At 39.3% G+C, this 21,512-nt stretch overlaps 1 protein-coding gene across 14 annotated transcripts in view; it reads left to right on the top strand.

The window, feature by feature from the left end:
* MAST4 (microtubule associated serine/threonine kinase family member 4) overlaps window positions 1-21,512 on the top strand; it is a 575,525-nt gene that overhangs the window by 448,822 nt on the left and 105,191 nt on the right. For all 14 annotated transcript variants that reach the window (XM_070519562.1, XM_070519559.1, XM_070519558.1 and 11 more), the window contains one exon: window positions 14,999-15,087. In XM_070519562.1, the coding sequence (XP_070375663.1) occupies window positions 14,999-15,087 (89 nt within the window). The remainder of the gene's footprint in view (window positions 1-14,998; window positions 15,088-21,512) is intronic.

Genomic DNA, 21,512 nt, shown 5'->3' with positions numbered 1-21,512 from the left:
GAACATGCGAGCTTAACTGCTGCGCCACCAGGCCAGCCCTGATTTTTTTTTTTTAAGTAAAATGAGAAACTATTTTTGTTATTTGAAGAACATAGCATCAACAATTTGGTGTACTGTCCATGAGGCAAATTAGCTAATAGTACAAAGTGTTTTTGCTCCTTGCTGTATAATTGTGTGAGTTTGGAAACTTTGGTGCCTACTGTAATAAACAATCAGTGTAGCTACTATCTGAAGACCCAGGCAGAAAACACTTTTTGTTATATAAGTGAGCCCTACAATTTTATGATTATACTGCAAATGAAAATGTGATGTGACCACAAAGCCAAAAGAATGACTCACTTGGTAGCTATTCACAGATTTTATTTATATGTTTATGTTTGTTTGTTTATTTGATGAGGAAGACATCTGTGCCAGTCTTCCTCTTCTCTGTGTATGTGGGACACAGCCACAGCATGGCTTGATGAGCGGCGTGTAGCTCTGCTCCTGGGATCTGAACCTGTGAACCCTGGGCCACTGCAGCGGAGTGTGGGAACTTAAGCCCCCAGGCTGGCCCAGCAGATTTTATTTTTAAGACGGTTTAGCTGCGTTGTTGTTTTCATATGTGTTTTGCTCTTTCAGGAGGATTTTTAGGTCTCTTTAGAAAAATAATAAACAAAGGTAGCCACTGGAAGATTTCACATTGATTTCTTTCACAGTGTCAATGATCTGTTTTCTGTAAGTCGATGTATCCTAATCCTAGTCTTGATATGCAATTTAATTTCATGTAGGCGTGTTATTCAGGATCCTTTTCAATATGGAAATTGTACACAGTAGGCTACCATCTCTCTATACCATTGAATTTCTACTTAGAAATGTTTTCGTGTGAAGCTCAGGGATTCTATAGCTTTAATAAACAGGAATCCAGGAACACAATGAACAGGAACTCTCTGAGTCATGGCAGGGAGTGCAGAATGAGTTTAGGTTGGATATCTGGTGAATACAGTGAAGAGGCGGAGGTGGTGTGTTATTCTGGAGCTCAGGGTACTTACTAATAAGGACCAAACCCCAGGCTAGGGACAAATGAGGTCACCTCTTTAAACACAAGGCTGAACCTATGAGAACTAGGTGGCCAAGCCCATGAGAGGCAGGCCAGGATTTGAATGTGAGTAAAGCCAGCATTAAACTTTTCCTTAGTAACTGACGTTTTCATGACACTTTAACTTGTCTGAACGCCTACGATAGTATCAATGTAATTCACACAACTTAGTGAAGCCTCTTTCTACACACAGACGCCTTCTCATACATGCTCTCTTAGAGTCTGGGAGGTCTTTGGGGAGCAAGAATAGGGGAAGATGCCAGACTAAAGGAATGGCATCTTGAAGGAAGTGCAACGAAGAATTCAAGATTTGGGGTCACAAGTTTATAGAAGTTGTAAATATGTAGATTTTATAGTGTTGAGTTTGTTTTATTTTGAGAGACATCATTTGTAAATGCTTCGGCTTAAAAAAATAAAAGCTTTTCTCAATAACACAGTCATTATACCTTATTATAAGCTTTAGATCTTCTGCTGGCCAAATTCGCTTCCTAATGCATATTACAGTGTGGTCAGTTGGTCCTTTTCTCCAAAGCCAGTGCATACAAAGATGCAAACATCACAAATTTAATGTCTGTGACTTAAAGAGTCAAGTATGTAGAAATAGAGAAGCAAAAAAAGCCATGTTAAAGAGGGCATGATTCAGAAATTTGGATGTAATTTTGAAATCCATTAAGAAACCGCGGAACAAAAAATCTGATTCCCACATGCTTAAACACAAGTCTCTTTCTTAGTTGTGTCTGACTAGACCAGCTGGTTTGGGCAGGGATGAGAAGGAAGTGCTTCTTGCCATGGATAATCCATGTGTTGGGTCATCCGCCTTTGGATTCTCGAGAATACGCTGTGGAGGAGGGAATGTCCAAATCATGACATCTCATCTGTCTGTCTACCCTGAGCCTGAAAACTCTGTATATAGGTGTGTCCTGGGGTAAAAAGCCCATGACACTGGGGCATCTGTCTACCTGGATCAGGCTTGCTGCCTCCAGAAAACTGAACTTTTCACTTCTTCAGTTTTCAAATCTATAAGGTGTGGATAAAAATAAGTCCTATCTCATAGGAGTGTCATGAAAATTAAACCATTGCTCGGCATGGATGAAATGCTTAGGCAAAGTTAGCAGTTACTATTGTTATTGTTCTCGTTGTTCACATTTAGGTAGACCTCTCCTTAGAGCGGTCAGAGGTTGCTTGGGGAGTATGGTAGCAGAGCGAGGGATGTTAGCTGGCTTGGACGATTAAGGCATTGAGCTGAGGTGGACTGACGCACACAGTCCTGACCATTGGTCTGACGCTCTGAATTCTCTTGGATGTGGTTCTTTGCATGTCCCTCCACCCTGACATTTCCAGTTTGAAGCCCTTAGCCAGAGCTTGGATGGACGCTAGAACTTGTGGTTCCGCAGCTTTTATTTTTCTGTTTCTAAAGCCAACCGATCACCCTTTTTACTGTTACGTTCTTCCTATAGCTGTGTTACTATTTACATTTACTATCAAGTCTTGCTGCCTTAGAACCAGCCTCTTTAGCTCTTGCATAGTTCATCGTGTTCAATTTAGAAGTTAATCTATGAGCATTCTTAAGCTTCTTCTGAGATCCTTGAGAGAAGGCCTTAGTGTAACATTCTAAGTATGAAAACATATGTTCATGAGAGAATGTGTGCAACAGAGAAAGACCATGTTTTATTTTGACAGCTAATATTTATGAAGCACTTGCTGTGTGTCAGGCACCATGATAATTTCTTTACATGCGTTATCTCATTTAATCTCCACATAGCCCCCTGAGGTCGTTCATATTCTTATCTCCATTCTACAGATCAGTAAATTGAGGCTTACGGGGGTTGGAACTTGAAACCAGATCTACCAACGTCAAGTCCTTACATTTCATAACTCCACTCTCCTGAGAAATAGCTGAGCCAGGAAATTTAGAACAAAGCTATCTCTTCCTTTGTGGAATAGAATTGTTATGCGTTCACATAGGAAGTAGTTAGGGATCAGCCTGGTAGCACAGTGGTTAAGTTTGCACGTTCCACTTCAGCGGCACGGGCTTTGCTGGTTCAGATCCTGGGTGTGGACCTACGTACTGCTTGGCAAGCCATGCTGTGGCACGCATCCCATATATAAAGTAGAGGAAGATGGGCATGGATGTTAGCTCAGGGCTCAGCAAAAAAGAGGAGTATTCGCAGTGGTTAGCTCAGGGCTAATCTTCCTCAAAAAAAAGTAGTAGTTAAATGTATCTCTATGTCTAGTGCAGATTTCTAACTTTGAATGTGCTCTAATTGTGGGAGCCACATGACCTCCCTTCCATGTCCTTGTTTGCCACTAGTTGGTGGTGCTGCCTTGGCAGTCGCTGCATCATCTTCCAGACCTAAAATTCTGTTACTTGGTCCACATATGGCAAGAGCCAGGAGCATTCATTACCCAGACTGAATACTGAGCAACTTAAAGGCCAGCTTCTTCTGGTATCTCCCCAGCCCTCCTGTCTTTAGCACAGGATGGGCTCCTTGTGGCCAATTTCATCTTTGCAAAATGAGAGACAGGCTAGGAAAACATCAGTGGATGCAAATGAGAAAAAGAAAAGACATGTGTCAAATTAATTAAGGGAAAACATTCCTTTGACCTCTTGTTTCTTTCTGTGCTTTTCACCGAGGTGGGCTGCTCTTCTCTCCGTAGAGGGCTACATCCCTTGCATGTTGGACACAAATAGTAGGGGACCAAGTGCTTAACTATGGGATGAACACAACTAATTTTAATCTCCGTTTGGCAGTTTTCCTGTTGGTTCTCCATTTAGGAAACATTTTCTTCTACTTCTGCCCATTATCACAGCTTTGACATTCATGTCATTAACAGAATGTCATTTTGCAAGATACTGAATTAGGCGCAGCCAGCAATAAAACATACTGAACAGAAAGATACTGGCTTTTTGCCACATGACTTCTCCTCCCAGAAGAGAACAACGTGGAGCTCTGATGTCGGCTCTGCGTGTGTGTGTGTTTGTGTTCCGACTGTGGAGGCACATGGAATCAGGGGCAGTGCACTTGTGGGCAAAGCGCTATGCTGAATTGCTGTAAATGCCAAATGCTTTCGAGCTGCAAGGGTGTTAAGTAGTCATGCTGTTCATTCTGGGCTTGTCATAAATTTCTGTTGATTGTCATAAAAGGAGATCCAGTGGTCATGAAAGTACACTCTCCTCCCTTTTGTGGGTCAGAAACAAGCAATCCCAGAGTCCTCTGAACGTGAAAAAAAAGGGAGCAGAGTGTTCATTTTTATGGGTACTGTTTAACTATGTAGCTAAATTACCCTACTAGACTAAAATATATCCTCCAAATTAAATGTTTCTAGGTGTAGCAAGGTAAACTGAGATTTAATTTCTGTACGGAGAAGGCTGGAGTAGGTGAAACAGTATTATATCAGTTCAGCTGTGATATAAATATACACATAAGATTTGGACATAAGAATATCTTCCAATCCAGCCCTCTAAAGTGGTTGACCATTTCTTAGAAAGCAATAAAAGTAGGAAATAGTAGATAGAGGGCAAAGAAGTTAGTGGTAAAGTTTTATTGTGGTATTTCCAAAAGGCAGATCAGAAGATTAGATTTAAGCTGTTGTGTTTACTCGCATTTGGTGCTGCCACCGCTTTCAAAGGCTTTTAAAGATTTGTTTCCTTATCACTGGTCAACGGAGAATCATCTAATGCTATAAAATGAAGTTGATTAAAAGTAATTTTTATAGTTGGACTTTGAACTCGGCTTTCTGCTATTTACGAACAAATTTTTCAACTTGTGACTTTTATCCATATTGAGTGAAACATGAGCGGTTAGAAAAAAATGTGTTTGTCACACATGTCCTCTCACCTCATCCCACCCAAACACACACACACACACACACACACACACTTGCAAAGTGACGATTTAGAAAAACATTAGTTTGTATTTTGTTTGTTTTTCCTTGAGTCCCCAACATGTCTGTGGATTTATCTTTGGTTCCTCACCACAACTGCCCTGGGAACAACTAAGGCTTGGATGTTGGTCTCGTAGGTATTTGACCCTGACCGTTTACTCAGTTATAAAATTGGGGTCACCACTCCACCCCTCCCCCAGTTGTCTCTCATTGCCGCTTTGCTAACCCAGCCACAGGTAGGCCCAGCCAGGTGACAGCAGCTCTTTAGCCTTGAAGGACAGATTAGACCACAGTTTTGAATGACTCCATGCAATGTTTTGGCCACATCAGCCCTTGGAGCAGTTCCCCAAGATACAGCACATGCCCTTGAACGCTTAGATCAGAATTGATTACCTTGCCTTCCCCGCACTCTCTTCACACCCTCATCCCAGGTAGGAACAATTCTTATTATGTGTCTCTGGTGTGAGGTTTGAGCTATTGTACTTTGTGTGACTAATCTCAAATCCAGAAGTTATCTCCTCATTGACTCTCCCAGCCCTTAAGTGTCCTCATTCAAATCCATGACCTGCCCTGACGTTTTAGGATTCCTGGGAGGCGTACAGACTAGGTACCTCCTGTGATTCGCATTGCAGATAAATTGCACTAAAAAAGTTCACAGGTATTGGATCCCTCTTCACTTTAATTACTTTTTGCTTCCAACTTTTTCAGCAGGTGAGCTTACTCTGCTACTATAAATCCCATATCATTACCAACTCCTTGACTTTGAGCATTGTGTTATGCCTCTCTTAATTCCACTGATTATCCCATTGTAATTTTATTCAGAATGTATGTAGGTTTTCCCAGTGTCTTTCACACCATGTACATAGCACCACAAACCTGTCAGCTCTTCCTGTTTTCTGTTACACATGGCCTTGATCAATCTAGTCGTCTGAGACTCTATTATAACATCATCCTCAATTAGTTTAGTCTTATAAATTAGACTATCTTTGTCCTGCAGGTTAAATTATAAAGTTAAAGGCAGGAACCATATTTAGTCAGTCATTCAAAATATTTAATGAATCTTTATTCAGATCATTTTTATTTCCTGTATTTTTCTGGGTGTCCAAAGAGATTCAGTATTCTATTAAAATATAACCTTTGCCCTCAAGGAACTCATCCTGCCTCCTACATTCTAAATTCCATGTGGAATCCTGGTGATGTTTACTGAATGAATGAGTGGACACTCTACTTGCCAGGATCACTATGGTACAACATGGTGAATGTCAGCTACGCGTCAGTCCTGTGCTGACATATGACATCAGAGCTCACGATGTCAGCCACACAGAAATAGCTCTGTTGGTATGTCTAGCTTTGAAATAGCCACCAAACAGAATAATTTAGAAGAAATAGGTTTAAAAATTTTTTTGTGTATCAGGCAGATCACTGAGATTAAGGGATTATTTAAGGAAAGCCTATGAAATAGAAGGACAGTTTGCCATGTGTACTATTCTGTAAAATTCTGGTGCTTATGACTTGCGAAAATATGTTTGAAACCTGATTGGGATTTTATCTTACACTGTAGATAGCGACAAATTTTTGTCTGTGCCTCTCTTCTAGATTCTGCCTTAGCATATGGTTATCTGTGAATCAGTCTTATCTCTTCTTTTATACTTTAAAGACTTTGAGAATATTTTCATTTTTTATCTCCCCTAGTGTTTTGTACATAGGAATAGACATTCCATAAATATTTCTTACATTGAATAGTGTCTTGCTAATCTCTGTATATTCAGCCATTTCTCTTTTCTTCTATGAAGACAGGAAATTGGGCCAGACCTCGCCATGGGCTTATCTTAATGGATTAGACATATTTCCAAGAAGTACTATACAGTAATATAGATATTTTCCTATTGATTTTCCTCAGAATTTTTGAAAGCTCGGAGACCTCTCCCTTCTGCTAGGTGTGTAATTAGCCTAAATTTTTTGCTCATAAGTGAAATCAGTATGAGCAACCATTCATTTCTATTATAATTAATGCCTTTAAAAAGGAGTTTTTCTACTAATGGAAAAGTTAAGTTCAAATATCATGCTGATAATATCAGTAATAAGTATTCATCATTACATAGCCCGGATAACCATGAATGAGGTCATTACTTTGAAGGCCTGAAGCACTCAGGCCTGTGGTGTAGTCCACACAGTATCAGCACTTGCTCTTTCTCCAGGTTTTTGGAGTCTGTACGAAAGAGTGAGGACTAGTATAATGTTTACAATGAATTTGGGGGCCACTGTTTTGCATGAATTAATTTTGAGAATCAAATACTATATTTTAAAGTAGATCACAGGAGATGAGAGTGTATTAGAAATGTACATCAACTTAACTTCCTAACTGGTCTCTCTCCTTCCTCCTTCGGTTCTTTCAATCTAGCAGCCAGAATGGTTCTCTTACAACAAAAATCAGATTATGTTTAAAACCTTCCAATAGCTTCCGTCTTCACCCAGACTAAAAACCAGTCTCCGTGCTGTGGCCTGCAGGCTGCCCCAGATCTGCCCCAGTCAGCTCTCCGCTGTCCTCTTTTCTGCTCTCCCTGGCCCCTCCGCTCCTGCCGCCCTGGCCTGCTTGCCCTTCCTGGAAGACCCCTGCCTCAAGGCCTTTGCCTTTACTGAAGGCTCGCTCCCTCATCCTTCTGGTCTCCTTCAAATATCATGTCCCCAGTGAGACCTTTCCTGACCACATCTGCCCTCTCTGTCCTACTTTCTACACTACTTTTCTTCATTGCCATCTCTCATACTGTAAATGTCAGCACCATCTCCCATACCATCAAGTTTACCAGTTGATTATGTTTATTATCTGCTTCCTCCTCCAGAAGGTAAGTCCCTTGAGGGCAGCAGGGACTTTTGTTTGTTCGGGATAGTACCTAGCATATATTACGGACTCAAAAAGGAATTTGTGGCATGAACTAATGAAAGCCTGGATGGAGCCTTGATTTCACGGGCCATGGGGAAGACACTGGCAGTGCCTCAACTTCACATAAGTAACAAAGTATGTCACTGAGGCAGAAATATTAATGCTTTGTTCTCTGCTGCCTTTTAAGGAGGACTAGTGCTTATCCGGCCAGCTACCAGGCATGGCCTTGTGGTGCCGTTCAGGAGAAAGGGTAGAGCTGAAGACTGAAGACCGTAGAAAGGATAGAGTGCTTTACTTAAGAAAGAAGGTTATTTCTGAAAGAAGACAATAGAATGAAGGCAGAAATTGAGATAAAGGCAAGGCAGCCTCTGAAGGAATAAGCAGGATTTGAGGGGAAAATGTCCAAAGAAGATTTATGGAAGATTTGCTTTATGTTGCATGATATAATTTTTCTTTCAAGTGCAGCCTCAAGGCTTTTGCATTCAGATTTGCAAATACACAGAGGCTTAGACATTTCATGTTGCAAAAAGGAAAAAGAAATGTCTGTGATATATGTAATTTTAATGCATTTAGGAGTCCTAAAATTTGCTTCAAATGAACGATCTAAAAAAGGAATGAATTAGACTGTATTTATGTTGCCATGGTTGAATCTCAGAAATATAGTGTTTAGTGAAAAAAAACAGTTACAGTATATCTGTAATGTACAGTGTATGCTAAAGTATAATTTGTACAAAAGTCAAAAACATGAGTGTCATAGAAATATAAAATGAACATGTGTCAGAGATTTGATTTAACTTATTAATTAATGAGGGCAGCAGTAACATATTAAAACAGGTTCAAAGGAGATTTTGAAAACCATATATATACTTAGATATAGATGTATAAATGTAGATGTAAATATAGATATAAATATTCTGTATCTATCAGGAATGATGAAATGAATTTGCTAGTAGATGCAAAATTGGTTAATATCTTGTAGGACAATGATATTAAATGTTTGGGGTCATCTTTCTATGGAGTGGAGGTCATCTGTATCTGTCCCATACAAAATTCATTTATATTCTTATGGACATGAATCACTTGTATTGCTACCAGATTTCTACAACTTAACTTCTACCCCTACAGAGCTTTAAAATAGCCTCGTCAATAGAAGGACAATGAAAAGTGTACACCCTTATATAGAATCAGATAATCCCCTGCAGGGTCCGCTATACAAAGCCTAGCAAGCCACTGAAAGGAAAGCCATTCATCCCTTTTGCACAACTCCAAGTCTTTGTTAGATTTTCCTGATATGTGATACCACTAGCAAAAATGTGAACACATACACAAATGTTGTTCATGGGTATGTAATGCTAAAGTGCCAAAAGTGGATGAGAAAGACCCAGAACACAGTTCTTTTAGTAGTTCCCTGTTTGGGGAGTGGAAATGTTTTTTGGTTTGGACGTCAGAGGGTACATTTCTCCCTGTTTCTGAGATAGATAGAGAGATAGACAGACAGACACACAGACAGATTGATAGATTGATTGATTTTAAAGATTGTGAACAAATATGACAAAATGATACGTCTGTTCATTCCAGGTGGTGGGAATTGTTGAATTATTTTTCTATATTTTCTATCTTTTAAAAATTTCTTGGACCAAAAAAAAAGTATATTAACTATTTTTCTCATCTGGTCCAACCCCTTCATTGAATGGAGACAGGAGCCTACCTGGTTTATAACATTTATTCAGCAATATCACATTAGCTAGACAATTTCTGCCTCCTAGTCATCCCCAGTTCCTGCATTTTAGCCTTCTTCTTTGTTTTAGGAATATTTCTACATTCAGATTCTATTAAAGTATTAGGAAATCATTAGCAGATGTTCATGTGCAGTAAAGCTTAGGTCTATAATTGGTCTCCTGTGCAAATTTATCAAATTTTTCACCAAGATGAATTAATATATTGTAGCCTAACTTTTCAGAATTCCTGGGGCTTTTTTATGCAATTTGCTGTGTGATCATTGCCCCTCAATGGTGGTCAGTCACGTGTCATACTGAGAGTTGACCTTTCAAGTCAGCTGTGAATGTTGGGAATTACTGCCTGTTGGGGTTTCCCTCCTCAGCTTGTCTTGCCGTGATCAGACATGATCAGTATTCACATCTCAGAATGAGCGTAATTTAAAATTAAGCTAGATTTCAGCTACTCAGAACAATTGCAAAAGGCCATAGCCTGGTGCGCCTCATGGCTTTTCCAGACCTGGTGGGGAAAATGAACAGGTTCTTCTACCATGAGGATGTGACAGATCCAGATATGAAGCGTTTACAGGTCCCGCCAAGCCCTTCATATGGAGCCCAGAGCATAAGGTCATCCTAGGCAAAAATGGAATATGGGTGTTTTGGACCAAAAATACATGCACTACCTTCCCTACCCTGCCTTCAGCTTAGTAGCCCATGTTCCTCTTTGTCTATCACACTGAGTCGGGCCTGACTTGGATGGTGAAGTGCATGATCCAGCTCTGTCTTCCTGGCAAATGGAAGGTGCTGTTGGCAGTAATTAGGAGAGTGAGAAGCTCCTTGTGACTGCTTTGGAGAATGGGAGCAGTGAACTCAGGGAGCGGGAGCGATGCCCTATTCAGTCCTCACTTCACCTGCCTGAGCCAAAAAACCATGCAGACCCCTAAAACGCTTCCTGGTGGTGGCCTCGTGTCACTCTAAAACGTCTCCGCGCAGTGCCCATCCAACTGTGGCCTTCTTACAGAGCGTTCTGTCCCTGCCTGCCTTGCTTCCCAGCCTCCAGAGCCCAGGTAGTTCTACTCACTCAAAAGTACTGGCATTCTTTCCACCTTCTCATTCTTCTCAGATCCCAGGTCCACCGTCAACGGTATTTGTTGTACCATGTGTGTGTGTTTTGTCTGTGCTAAATTCAGATTTTTTAAGTAAAGAATCTAACTGTGTCATTGTGTCACCTTCCGAATTGAGGGAATAAACTCAGCATATTATCTACAGGCAAAGTGAGTGTCTCCATGTGTTGCTTCAACTGGAGAACTGAAGACGAGGAGGTGCCTTCTGGGAAGTGGATGTTTCCGTGTTTGGCTTTTAGATTGGAGCTCGTGCAGGGTGAATGGCTTCTATTTCTTCTTAAAGAGTGAAGCAGAAAGAATGGGGGATGGATAGCTGAAAATTGAGTTCATAACTGATCTTGAGTTCCATTTTTGCAATCATATACCTCTGTCTCTAAGGCTGAAAACTAGAGATAACTCTTTACAAGCTCAAATGCTTAGATGAGGATAAATTTTAAACAAGTTAAGAGATTTCTGAGGCTGGCCTGGTAGTGTAGTGGTTAAGTTCATACACTCCACTTCGGTGGCCTGGGGTTCGCAGGTTCAGATCCTGGGTGCAGACGTAGCACTGCTTATCAAGCCACACTGTGGCAGCATCCCACATAAAATAGAGGAAGATTGGCACAGATGTTAGCTCAGGAACACTCTTTCTCACAAAACAAATAAATAAATAAAATTTAAAAATAAAAAAATAAACACCTGGTTTAAAAAAAAGAGAGATTTCTACTATAAAGTGATGTTTCTGTTTTACCTGGTAGGATGCCACCTGTGTTTTCCTCGGGTGACACTGCCTGAGCAAAAGTAAGGCTGAATCTACTTTGTTGTGCTAGTAGAAGGAAAGGGACCTTGATTTTGTCCAATTGGCAATGTTTCTACCATTTTATCACTTTATGGATTAAATGAATGGTGTGTGGTCACTGGCACCTGGGGAGCCTGCCTCGCACTTGGATGCCATGAGCTTCTCCTTTCATCAGCGGGAAAGTGTGCGATACTGGATGAAGAAACGATCAACAGAGGCCAGCTCAGCACTTTGCTCGAGTGTCATATTAATGTGGGTAGTGTCAGGTGCTGTGGCCGTCTAGGTAGTAGGGGCTCATAGGTCCTGCCCCACTGGTATCTTACTATGGGGTTAAATGTAGTTTTAAAGCAGTAAAGTAGGTGACTCTCAGAGATACCAGAGCGGGGACTGCTAAGATTGCATGGCTGCCCCTGCCACACCTCGGAAAGTTATCTACAGAATATTCCAGTAGGGTCCCAGGATTTTGAAAGTATTAATATATATATCAACATGTAGGTATTTTGGGGTTAAATGGAGTATAAAATGCCTCTTTACCTTAAGAATGTTAGCAACAAATAAATTCAGTTGTGAGGCCAAGACTCCTCATGACTATGGAGATTTTGTGTACACATGGGAATCTCTGTCTTGGCCTGTATTTCATAAAGTCTGGTTTTGCCATACTGAAGAGTATTTCATGTTTAGAAGCTTGCTGTTGGATTGTTCAGATTCAAGAAAGTGCCAATTTTTATAATCTTAATACCATCCCTAGCTTCATGCTGAAGAGCTACGGGGGGGTTAGAGAAGACGCTGACAGCTGAGCAGTGTGCTTTGGTTGTTTGGCTCATAGCATTTGTCCATGAGATATGCCTCTGATTCTTTAAGGTTTTGTATGGTAAACTTTATATAGCATACTACCAGTACCTTAAACAGTTCAAAATCTGAGGCAGCTTGTTTTTAACCTCTTTTAACTTGCTCATATATTCCTAGATGAAGTAGCCTGTATTTTCTTTCCCTCCAAATTGCATTCATTTTCATCTATTTGTGAAGATTATAAATCTTCCTGGAGAGTAGGCAAATACAGGATGAATGTAACATAAACTTTTTTCATATTTTTAAATTTTATATTTCTATCTTTTTATAGTGACTAAACAAGTATATTTCTTTTTCAGATTTTATTTACACATTTCTTTTTGAGATGTTTTTGAAGTACATTTTTAAAATCAATACTTTTCTGCTTTCTTTTGGTAGATTTTAAATAACTGATAATATTGTGAGGGGTTTTTAATTTGTGTTTTTCTTTGTTTTAAGTCTAAATTGTTGGCTATTTATTTTGCTTGTTGTGGTAGTGTACTGGTCATTCTATATGTTTTTCCTAAAATACAATTTTTTAAAATTTTCTTTAGGAAATATCATTTTCTAAATTTTAGCTTTAAGTCAGTCAGCATATTTCACTGATATCCCTCTGTAAGATATTCATTAGATTGCTATTTATGTTGATGCACATTTCATATTCATTTGATTTACATATATAAACATTTATAATTAAATATCAAGAGAAAAATCTTCATAAATGATTTAGATCATACTAAATGTAAAAAATAATATAAGTAGCCATTTTTGTGATAGCTAACCTGTATTTCAATTAATTTGCTTAAATTAATGAATAAGTTAACTGAGATTACCAGGGTGTAAGTCTGTCATTTATAATTTCTTTTATTAACATTAGCAAGTTGATATATTTAATATTCCTGTGTTGAAATGAAAAGACATTAATCTGAATTAACACTAAACACATTATACAGTAGCTTTTAAAAAAATCTGACTATCTGATTTAATAATTATGAATGTAATAGGTCAAATACAGTTCTTGATAGATGAGTTGATAATATCACAATCCACCTTCATAATTAAGTACCAAGGGTCCATTCTTATTCAACAACTTCTTTAAGGCTGAGTAAATATGATCTTAATTAAACTCACAGATAATGCTATGGGATGTTGATTGCTCTAGTAAGGAAAATAAAATGATGCAGCCTGACCTTCAGGAATTATAAATATGAGAATGTTGACATGATAGTAAACAGACATCTAAGGGAGAGATTGCTTCCCAAGTCAGTACTGCTGAAAGAAATTGGGTTTGGTTTTGAAATGCATTATTTGGATATTTAGAAATGTTCCTTCCAATTATTTTATACAAACTCTCAAATATGTCCACTATACCTAGTGTAGAAGTCCAGTGTGGGGCTGGCCCAGTGGCACAGCAGTTAAGTGAGCACATTCTACTTCTCAGCGGCCCGGGGTTTGCCTGTTCGGATCCCGGGTGCGGACATGGCACCACTTGGCAAGCGCCATGCTATGGCAGGTGTCCCACATATAAAGTAGAGGAAGATGGGCACAGATGTTAGTTCAGGGCCAGTCTTCCTCAGCAAAAAGAGGAGGATTGGCAGCAGATGTTGTCTCAGGGCTAATCTTCCTCAAAAAAAAAAAAAGTCGTCGGGTGAAAATTCCTATTTCAAGACCCTGATATAACAGAGATAATATTCTGAATTAAGAAGATGTTACAATAAACCTTTATTGGTGGCTGAGGGCAGCCCGAGTGTAGCAAGATGGAATCATGGTGCCCTGAACCTTGTTAAAGGTGAATTCAATGACGTAACCTGCTGGTTTTTATTAGCCTTGTCTAACTACTGTACTGATAATAGAGAATGAAGTGCCTGTCTGTACTGAAGAAAAGCAAATGAAAATAAGATAATATCCACTTTATCATCAGCCAGTTTTGCATTTACCTTATCCTTTGAGGCTTATGAAAGTTACTTTGGAATCCAATTAACCATTTTATAACTTTCTGCTAGCAGAAACATGGAAAAATAGCTGCCCTCTGCCAGGATATAATGATTTATTCTTCCTCACTGAGGATAAAAACAGTAGGTAGTGTGCCTGTGAAAAAAGACTTCGCTATTATTTTAATACAAACTGGAATCTGTTTTTATGATTCCAAAATATTTACCTTAATAAGGAATTTGAATGCAGTATACAAGATGAAAAATGAATGAGTGGTAAAATACATTCATCTTAGGCATCAGCTGTTCTATTGACAAAAGGCACAAATATGAAATTTGTCTAAATAATTAGATTTTTAATTAGTGCATCATTGTAAGATTAATGTCATTGCACTTCATTGCATGTAATTTTGTATTAGACATTTTGTGTCAACAAAAATGCTACCTGTGGTTTGCTGGTTTGAATCCTTAATTTATCGCTTGTGTGTATGACATGTCACATATTTGCAGTCGAGAGCTGAAAGAAGGCATTTGATTATAGCTTCACTGTGGTGAGGAATATTGATGGTGTTATACTATATGAATACATTATGTTTTCTAATATTTAAGAGGCAGCCACCTCTCAAATATTAGTGAGTGCGTATTATCTTGCAAAAATTTTAGCAGTAGCATGAGCAGATAGCTTGTTCAAGCTCTAGTCTGTGCCTATGTTGAATGTACCTAAACATTATTGATGCTGTGTTCTCTTTCTAATGCTTTATTTTTACTTTCCCTTTGACAGTTGCCGAACAAGCAACCGGAAGAGCTTGATAGGCAATGGGCAGTCACCAGCATTGCCTCGACCGCACTCACCTCTCTCTGCTCATGCAGGTAATTAATTACCCTTTCTTAGGTTTGGTTTACTTCTTTTTGCTAATTTTTAAAACAATCCAGGCATTTTGAAATTCAGATGAGTCTTCACATTTTGTTATCTTGGTTTTCCTGTTGTTTTATCAATAAGTTGTTCTTTCTGATAAATTAGCCCAAACCTTATCTGCTCTTTCAGAGTATTTGGACTCTGAAATTAAGAATTTCTTTTTGTCTGGGATCCTTTTTCAATGATGTCTTTTTCCATTTCTAAATTTGCGGATGATGCAAGACATTTCCATGTCGGGATTTTCTTTAGGAAATGCAGACGTGTTAGTTCACAGAGGAGAATTGGTGTTGAGAAGAACTGTAGGGGAGGAAAAAATATTTTTCCTTTACTCTCCTAAGTTCTCCACTGGGCACCCTGTAACCAAAGCCAGATTAACAAAACAGCGTACAAATTTATTTAATGTAAGTTTTAGGTGACATGGAAGCCTTCATAAGGAAATGAAGACCCAAAGAAATGGTTAAAACTGAGTGGTTTTATGCTAGATTTGATGAAGGATGGAAAGCTGTGCAAAGATGTGACAGGACAAAGGTGAGCTAATTGTAGTCAACTGGGGGAAACTTAGCAAGGCCTGTTCAGGCACATTCCTCAGTGTCCCTTTGTCTTCAGAGATAAGGACGCTGCTTTCCTCTGGGTATAGGGAAGGTCCCTCCCTCATGAGGATTTTATGACCTACTTTAGGAGCAGGTCAGAACGTCCTTCCTGAACATGCTGTTTCTCAGATTCCTTAATCTTAAAATATTCGATATGCCAAGATGCCATATTTGAGGTCATGTGTCCTAAATTCCATCAGAATTATTCAGCATTCTTTTCTCCCTAAAGTTGAACTTATCTCTTATATATGTTAGCTATTACAAACAGTGCTGCTATGAGCGGCCTCAAACATGCCTTCTCTTGTATGTGTGCAAGAGTTTATTTAAAGTTTAACCTGGCAGTGGCCTACGTTACTTATCTATTACATCCATAACCATTGTAGAGACAGTGAAGATTCAAGAGATGAGGCCTTTGGCCTCAAGTACTAATTACAGGGAAGTTAGAGCCATATTACAAAAACTGCAGTGAAGACTGCTTTGTATGTTGTGGGGGTTTTTGTTCTTTTTTTGTTTTTTTAAGTTCTATTCAAGATGGTGCAAAGAAGAGAAGGGTTAATTCCAATCAGGAAAGTCTGGGAGTGTTTGAAGAAGCCGCTTGCTCAAGATGTTGAAAGATGGGCAAGACTTTGGCAGGTAGAAATGGGATGAGAGAAGGGGACTTCTCAGTGTGTGGCTAGAGTGTGAGATGTGTCTGCTTGACTGTAAGAGAACATAAAGGTGGAAACAGAGAGGAAAGTCAGGGAGTAGAGGAATTTTTACTTTGAGTGCTTTAAAGGATTTTGGGGAGGATATGTGTTTTAGGAAGATGTCTTCAGGATTGTGATGGACGATGGTTTGAAAGGATGAACAAGTAAGCCCTACCTCCGTTGTCCTCTTGTGAAAACGCTAGTTTAATGCTGATGGGCTTTCAGATGATGTTGACTTCATATTAAAAGTAGGGCTGTGACTCTCCCCCAGAAGGAAGTCCTTTTGCTCCAAGGGGCCCTCCAGTTGAGAGTGGGAGTTATCTGTAACACGTTTGGGGAGAAGAAGGGAGAGAGAGAGGTAGCTGCCCCTCTGGAATGAAATTTGATTTCCCCCATAATAATAAGTGAAAGATGATAAAGTAAAAAGGTAAAAGGTAAATTGATAAAATTACGATACTGTGACATGACGACCAAAGTCCAGAAATGCCACTCCAGGGTAAAACTTCAGAGAAACTTTTGCACATGTACTCAAGAAGACGTGCTCATAGCAGCATTGTTTGCAATAGCTGAACATTTGAACCAACCTAAACATCTATCAGTTGGAAAGTGGATAAGTGAATTGTGGCGTAGTCATCCACAGAACACTGTGCACATAGAAAACAAATGAACTACCACAGCACATGGCTACGTGGATGAAACTCAAGGATAGTGTCGGAGAACAAAAGCAAGTGCAAAAGAATATTACGTAAACCATTCGTGTAAGGTTAACATGACGCTACATACAATATTTTATTTGGGGGTACACACACACATAGACAATGAATACGTACGCATATGTAGATATACATTTGTAGTAAGAGTCTGGAGGAAAACATGGTAATTTTAAAGACAAATTTCATAATAGTAGTTACCTCTGAGAAGGTGGGAGAGAGATATAATTGGAGCAAGGGCTAAGCAGTTGGTAATATTATTTTTCCAAAGCTGTCTGATGAGTTCACAACTATCTGTATTGTTACCATTGATACTTTGGAGATTTATATTACATCATTGCCATAATAGTAAAAGCTGACAGAGGGTCTCGGAAGGCCAAATACTTTGCACTCAGACTGGAATCATATCTTTTTCTCATCTTTACATTCTCCTAGCACAGTGCCTCGCAGTATATAACGAGGTGCTAAGTGAGTGATGAATTCTGTTTCTCACGTATAATCCAATAGTGATTAAAAACACTGAATCCTACTCTTCTTTGTGGTGTTCTGCAGTAATTGCACCATGCTTTATGTGCCTGTTGATTAGTCTTTTATTGTTGTGCTTTTCTTTAGTTCTAATATTGAGATTAGAGAAAATGTAGTTAAGACTTTAATGATCCTTTTAATTATTTTTCTTGTCTCTGTGTAGACTTAGCTTGAATTCTTTCCCCCCTAACGTAATTTTAGTAGTATTTCATCAGACGAGTGGGCTGAGAGAAGCCTGTCTTTCAGCTTCTGAGAGTATTTTTCCTTAGGTTACGGAGCCAACAGGTTGTTATTCACTCAGAAGCAATAGAAGTCTGTCAGACTTTTTTTGTGAGAAACGTCATTTATCACAGTCTGGTAGATTCCTGTTTCTGTGTAAAAAGGAGGGGAAAATGTAAGTTAAATAAAGGACCAGTCCTCATGTCTTGATAGTAAGAAATGCCTCTTCACTGCCCATGCCTCATCCCTCTTCCTTCCTGTTGGTCCAGGCTCCATCATGTGTTTGTTACACTGAATGCCAGGGGAGGGTTCCCACATGTCTCCAGGAAAAGCAAGAGGAAGCACGACTGCCATCTCTCAGTGCTTACTGACCCAAAAGATAAAGTTACACTTTCTATTTTTCTTAAGCAGGAATTATGTGAGTCAGGCCACTTGTCGCTGACACATGAACTTGTACCCATCGAATGAATTAATTGGTAGAGATGAGAACATTAATTTATTTGTGTAGGTGTGTCAGTAGTGCTCTGAGGGAAAAAGAGATACTGGTATAGTGTGAAAAATCTCTTTATGGCCCATAACTGGCAAACATCTGATCGCCTTAATATATAAAGAGCTTGTGTAAATTGATATGAAAATAGTGAGTGTACCCAGAGAAAAATGGGCAAAAGATGTAAATGGTGGGTCACAGAAAAAAAATTAAAATGGCTGACAACAACATGAAATGATGATTCATTAGAGTCATGAGAAAAATGCAAACCAGAATAATGAGGTAGGATTGGTCACCTAGCATATTGTCAAAATTTCAAAAAATTGATAGACTCCAATGATAGCAAGGTTGTGGAGAAGCAGTCCCTTTCACATCATGGAAGTGTTGATGTGAATTGGTACAATCATTTTGGTTAGTGGTTTCCAGTAGTGGTTAAAATTTCAACTGCATTTACCCTTTTGCCCAGCAAATCCATCTCCAGGAATTTATCTTACTGATATTCTCACAGAATAACAGAAAATCATAAGTCTAGCATTGCTTGTAACTAGCAAATAGAAGGTAAGTTGCTACCACTTTATTATTTACCGTGTCTTTCAGTAAGGGACTGGTTTAGTAGAAAATGATTCAGGCATATAATCCAGCACTACATGTTTGTTATAAAGAATGAGGTGGGCTTTTATGTTCTGATATTAGAAAGATGCCCAGGATAGATTATTAAGTGAAACAATACATTGTGTAATTTTATCTGTGTGTGTAGGTGTGTGTTAGAGTGCATCTACACATATATACACACTGGTATATTCATGCATATTCATAGGGAATTTTTGAAAAGAGAGAGGAGAAACTTGGCAATGTTCATCTTTGGGGAATAGGACGGTGGGGAAATTAGCATGCGGTCTTATAATAAAGCTCTAAAAGTAAAACCTATAAAGAAAATAAAATAATACCTGTACTAGTTTTCTATTGCTGTGTAATAAATTACCAAAACTTTAGTGGCTTAAAACAGTATCCATTTATTAATCTTATAGTTCTATAGGGCAGAAGTCCTGGTAGGCTTTATTTGTTTGAGCTTGGGGGGCCTCTCCCGGTAACACAAGGCCAAAATCAAAGGAAGGTAGAAAATGGCACGCTCCTAGTTCCCTAGGAACCCTCACCTAGTTTTTGTGCTCAGGGTACCATAAGGCCAAACTCAAAGTGTCACTGGAGCTGGGCTCTTACCTGGAGACTGGGAAAGAGTCTGCTTCTGAGCTTGTGCTGGTTGTGGACAGATTGGGTCCTTGCAGTTGTAGGACAGGTCCCCATTTCATCCTGGTGTCAGCCAGAGGCTGCTGTCAGCTTCCAGAGGCTCCTTCCTCCATCTTCAAGCCCACAATGGCACAGCCAGTCCTTCTCATGCTGCAGATCTCTAACTTCTCCTGCCATCAGACGCAGGAAATTCTTTCCTTTAAAGGGCTCATCTGATTGGGTCAGGCCCCCTCAAATACTCTCTGTATGTTAAGGTCAGCCAACTTGGGGCTTTAATAATATTAGCAAAAATCCCTTCATAGTAGTACCTACATGATTGTTTGCTTGAATAACCAGGGGACAGGAATCTTGAGGAGACCATTTTCAGAGTTCTGCCTACCACAATATCACTTCCATATTGTATTTTGACTCCAATGGTAAAAGTATGAGCTCTAAGAGTAATAGAGAGGATGAGCCACAGACTGGAGGCAGATAAATAATTGAGACCTACTGACCCCAGGCTTTTAAAGTCCTAGGAGCAAATGTTGCTCTATTGGCCAAAATACCTAACCTTTTGTGTCTTCAAAAATCGTTTTACTGGGAATTTGCAGGTGACTACTTAGATTCATTTATAGGAGAGTTTTTGGAAGGAAGAAGGAGAGGAGTCTCATTTTCCTATTGGACAACTCTAGGAATTACTAAAGAGAGGAAATATCCCAAAACCTGAGTCCACATAACCTGTTAAGTTAGTATCTAGTTGGAAAGACTTTCATAAATTATTATATGTGTATATAAAATAATGCATAGGAACCTCACTGCTGGAGGATTAGTCACCACTGTAATTGCTGCTGCTCTGTTCACCAAGCCCCTTTCTGAAGAAATAGCTGAGCTAAAAGAGGCTCATAGAGGTGAAAATAATTAGAGAACTGGAGAGATTGTATGAAAATAATACATCTCCAGGTGGAAACTTGGAACACCCAAAAAAAGCATTAGGTAGGCACGTGGGGGTTGGGCAACAAAACCAAACACCCCAAATCCTGCTCTTCAAGATGAATCCCTGTGAACATTTTGATGCATATTATCTTTGACCTTCATTATCTCCCCCCCACCCCTCCACCTCCACCCCTGGGGCAGTGGCTTAACAAACACAACCAAGTGTATAAATTAAGGTGATTTCCAGGTAGAAACTATGAGACACCATTTTTTCAATACAGTTTTTATTATTTCAGAAAATTGTCAGGACCCTGTTTTTTGGACTTGTTTTAGAGTCTCTTTTTGAGCCACATGTGAAAATTGGTCTCCCCGCTTTACAGCTTGCTCTCCTTAGATTTGTGTTATATCAGTTGTACTCATTCATCAAATGTGACATTGAATTGGATGGAGATAAAAGGCAATGGTTTTGCATACAGGCATGCTGATGCAAAGAACTGAGAGTTAGTAGTCTGGCAATGAAGTAGAGATAGGGGAAAAATAAACAAGGTGAACTAATGAATTCAAAGAAGGCAGTCTGGGATAGAACAGGGTTAGTAGACGTTCCAGGGCGCCAGAGACATACCTGAGAGCATTCCTGATATTGGCAAAGAACTTCATAATAACCCACTGCTCGGAGACTGACCATCAGCTTGGAAGATATGTAGCTGGGTAGTAAGAGGTTTGGTCAAACCTGCAGTTTTGGCCTCAGTGCCAACCACGTCCTTAATCTGCTTACCAATATCCACATGGCTCTGTGCCATTTGAAAGAGACAGTAAAATCTCATAAGAAATTTTGTAGGCTATGTTCCTATGACTCTGATTTTCAAGGCTGGTATGGTTAAAAAACAAAAGGTGATATTCTGATTGTAACAGTAAAGCTGATAGTTTGTAGAAAATACGAGAAGTTACATGGAAAATATGAATCCTCTTTAACCCACTACCCAGAGATAACACTTGTTAACATTT

Source organism: Equus asinus, chromosome 10, assembly GCF_041296235.1.
Source record: "Equus asinus isolate D_3611 breed Donkey chromosome 10, EquAss-T2T_v2, whole genome shotgun sequence".
In the NCBI taxonomy this organism is placed as follows: domain Eukaryota; kingdom Metazoa; phylum Chordata; class Mammalia; order Perissodactyla; family Equidae; genus Equus; species Equus asinus.
Note: the sequence above shows the minus strand (reverse complement) of the source record. Positions and strands in the feature narration are given on the sequence as shown.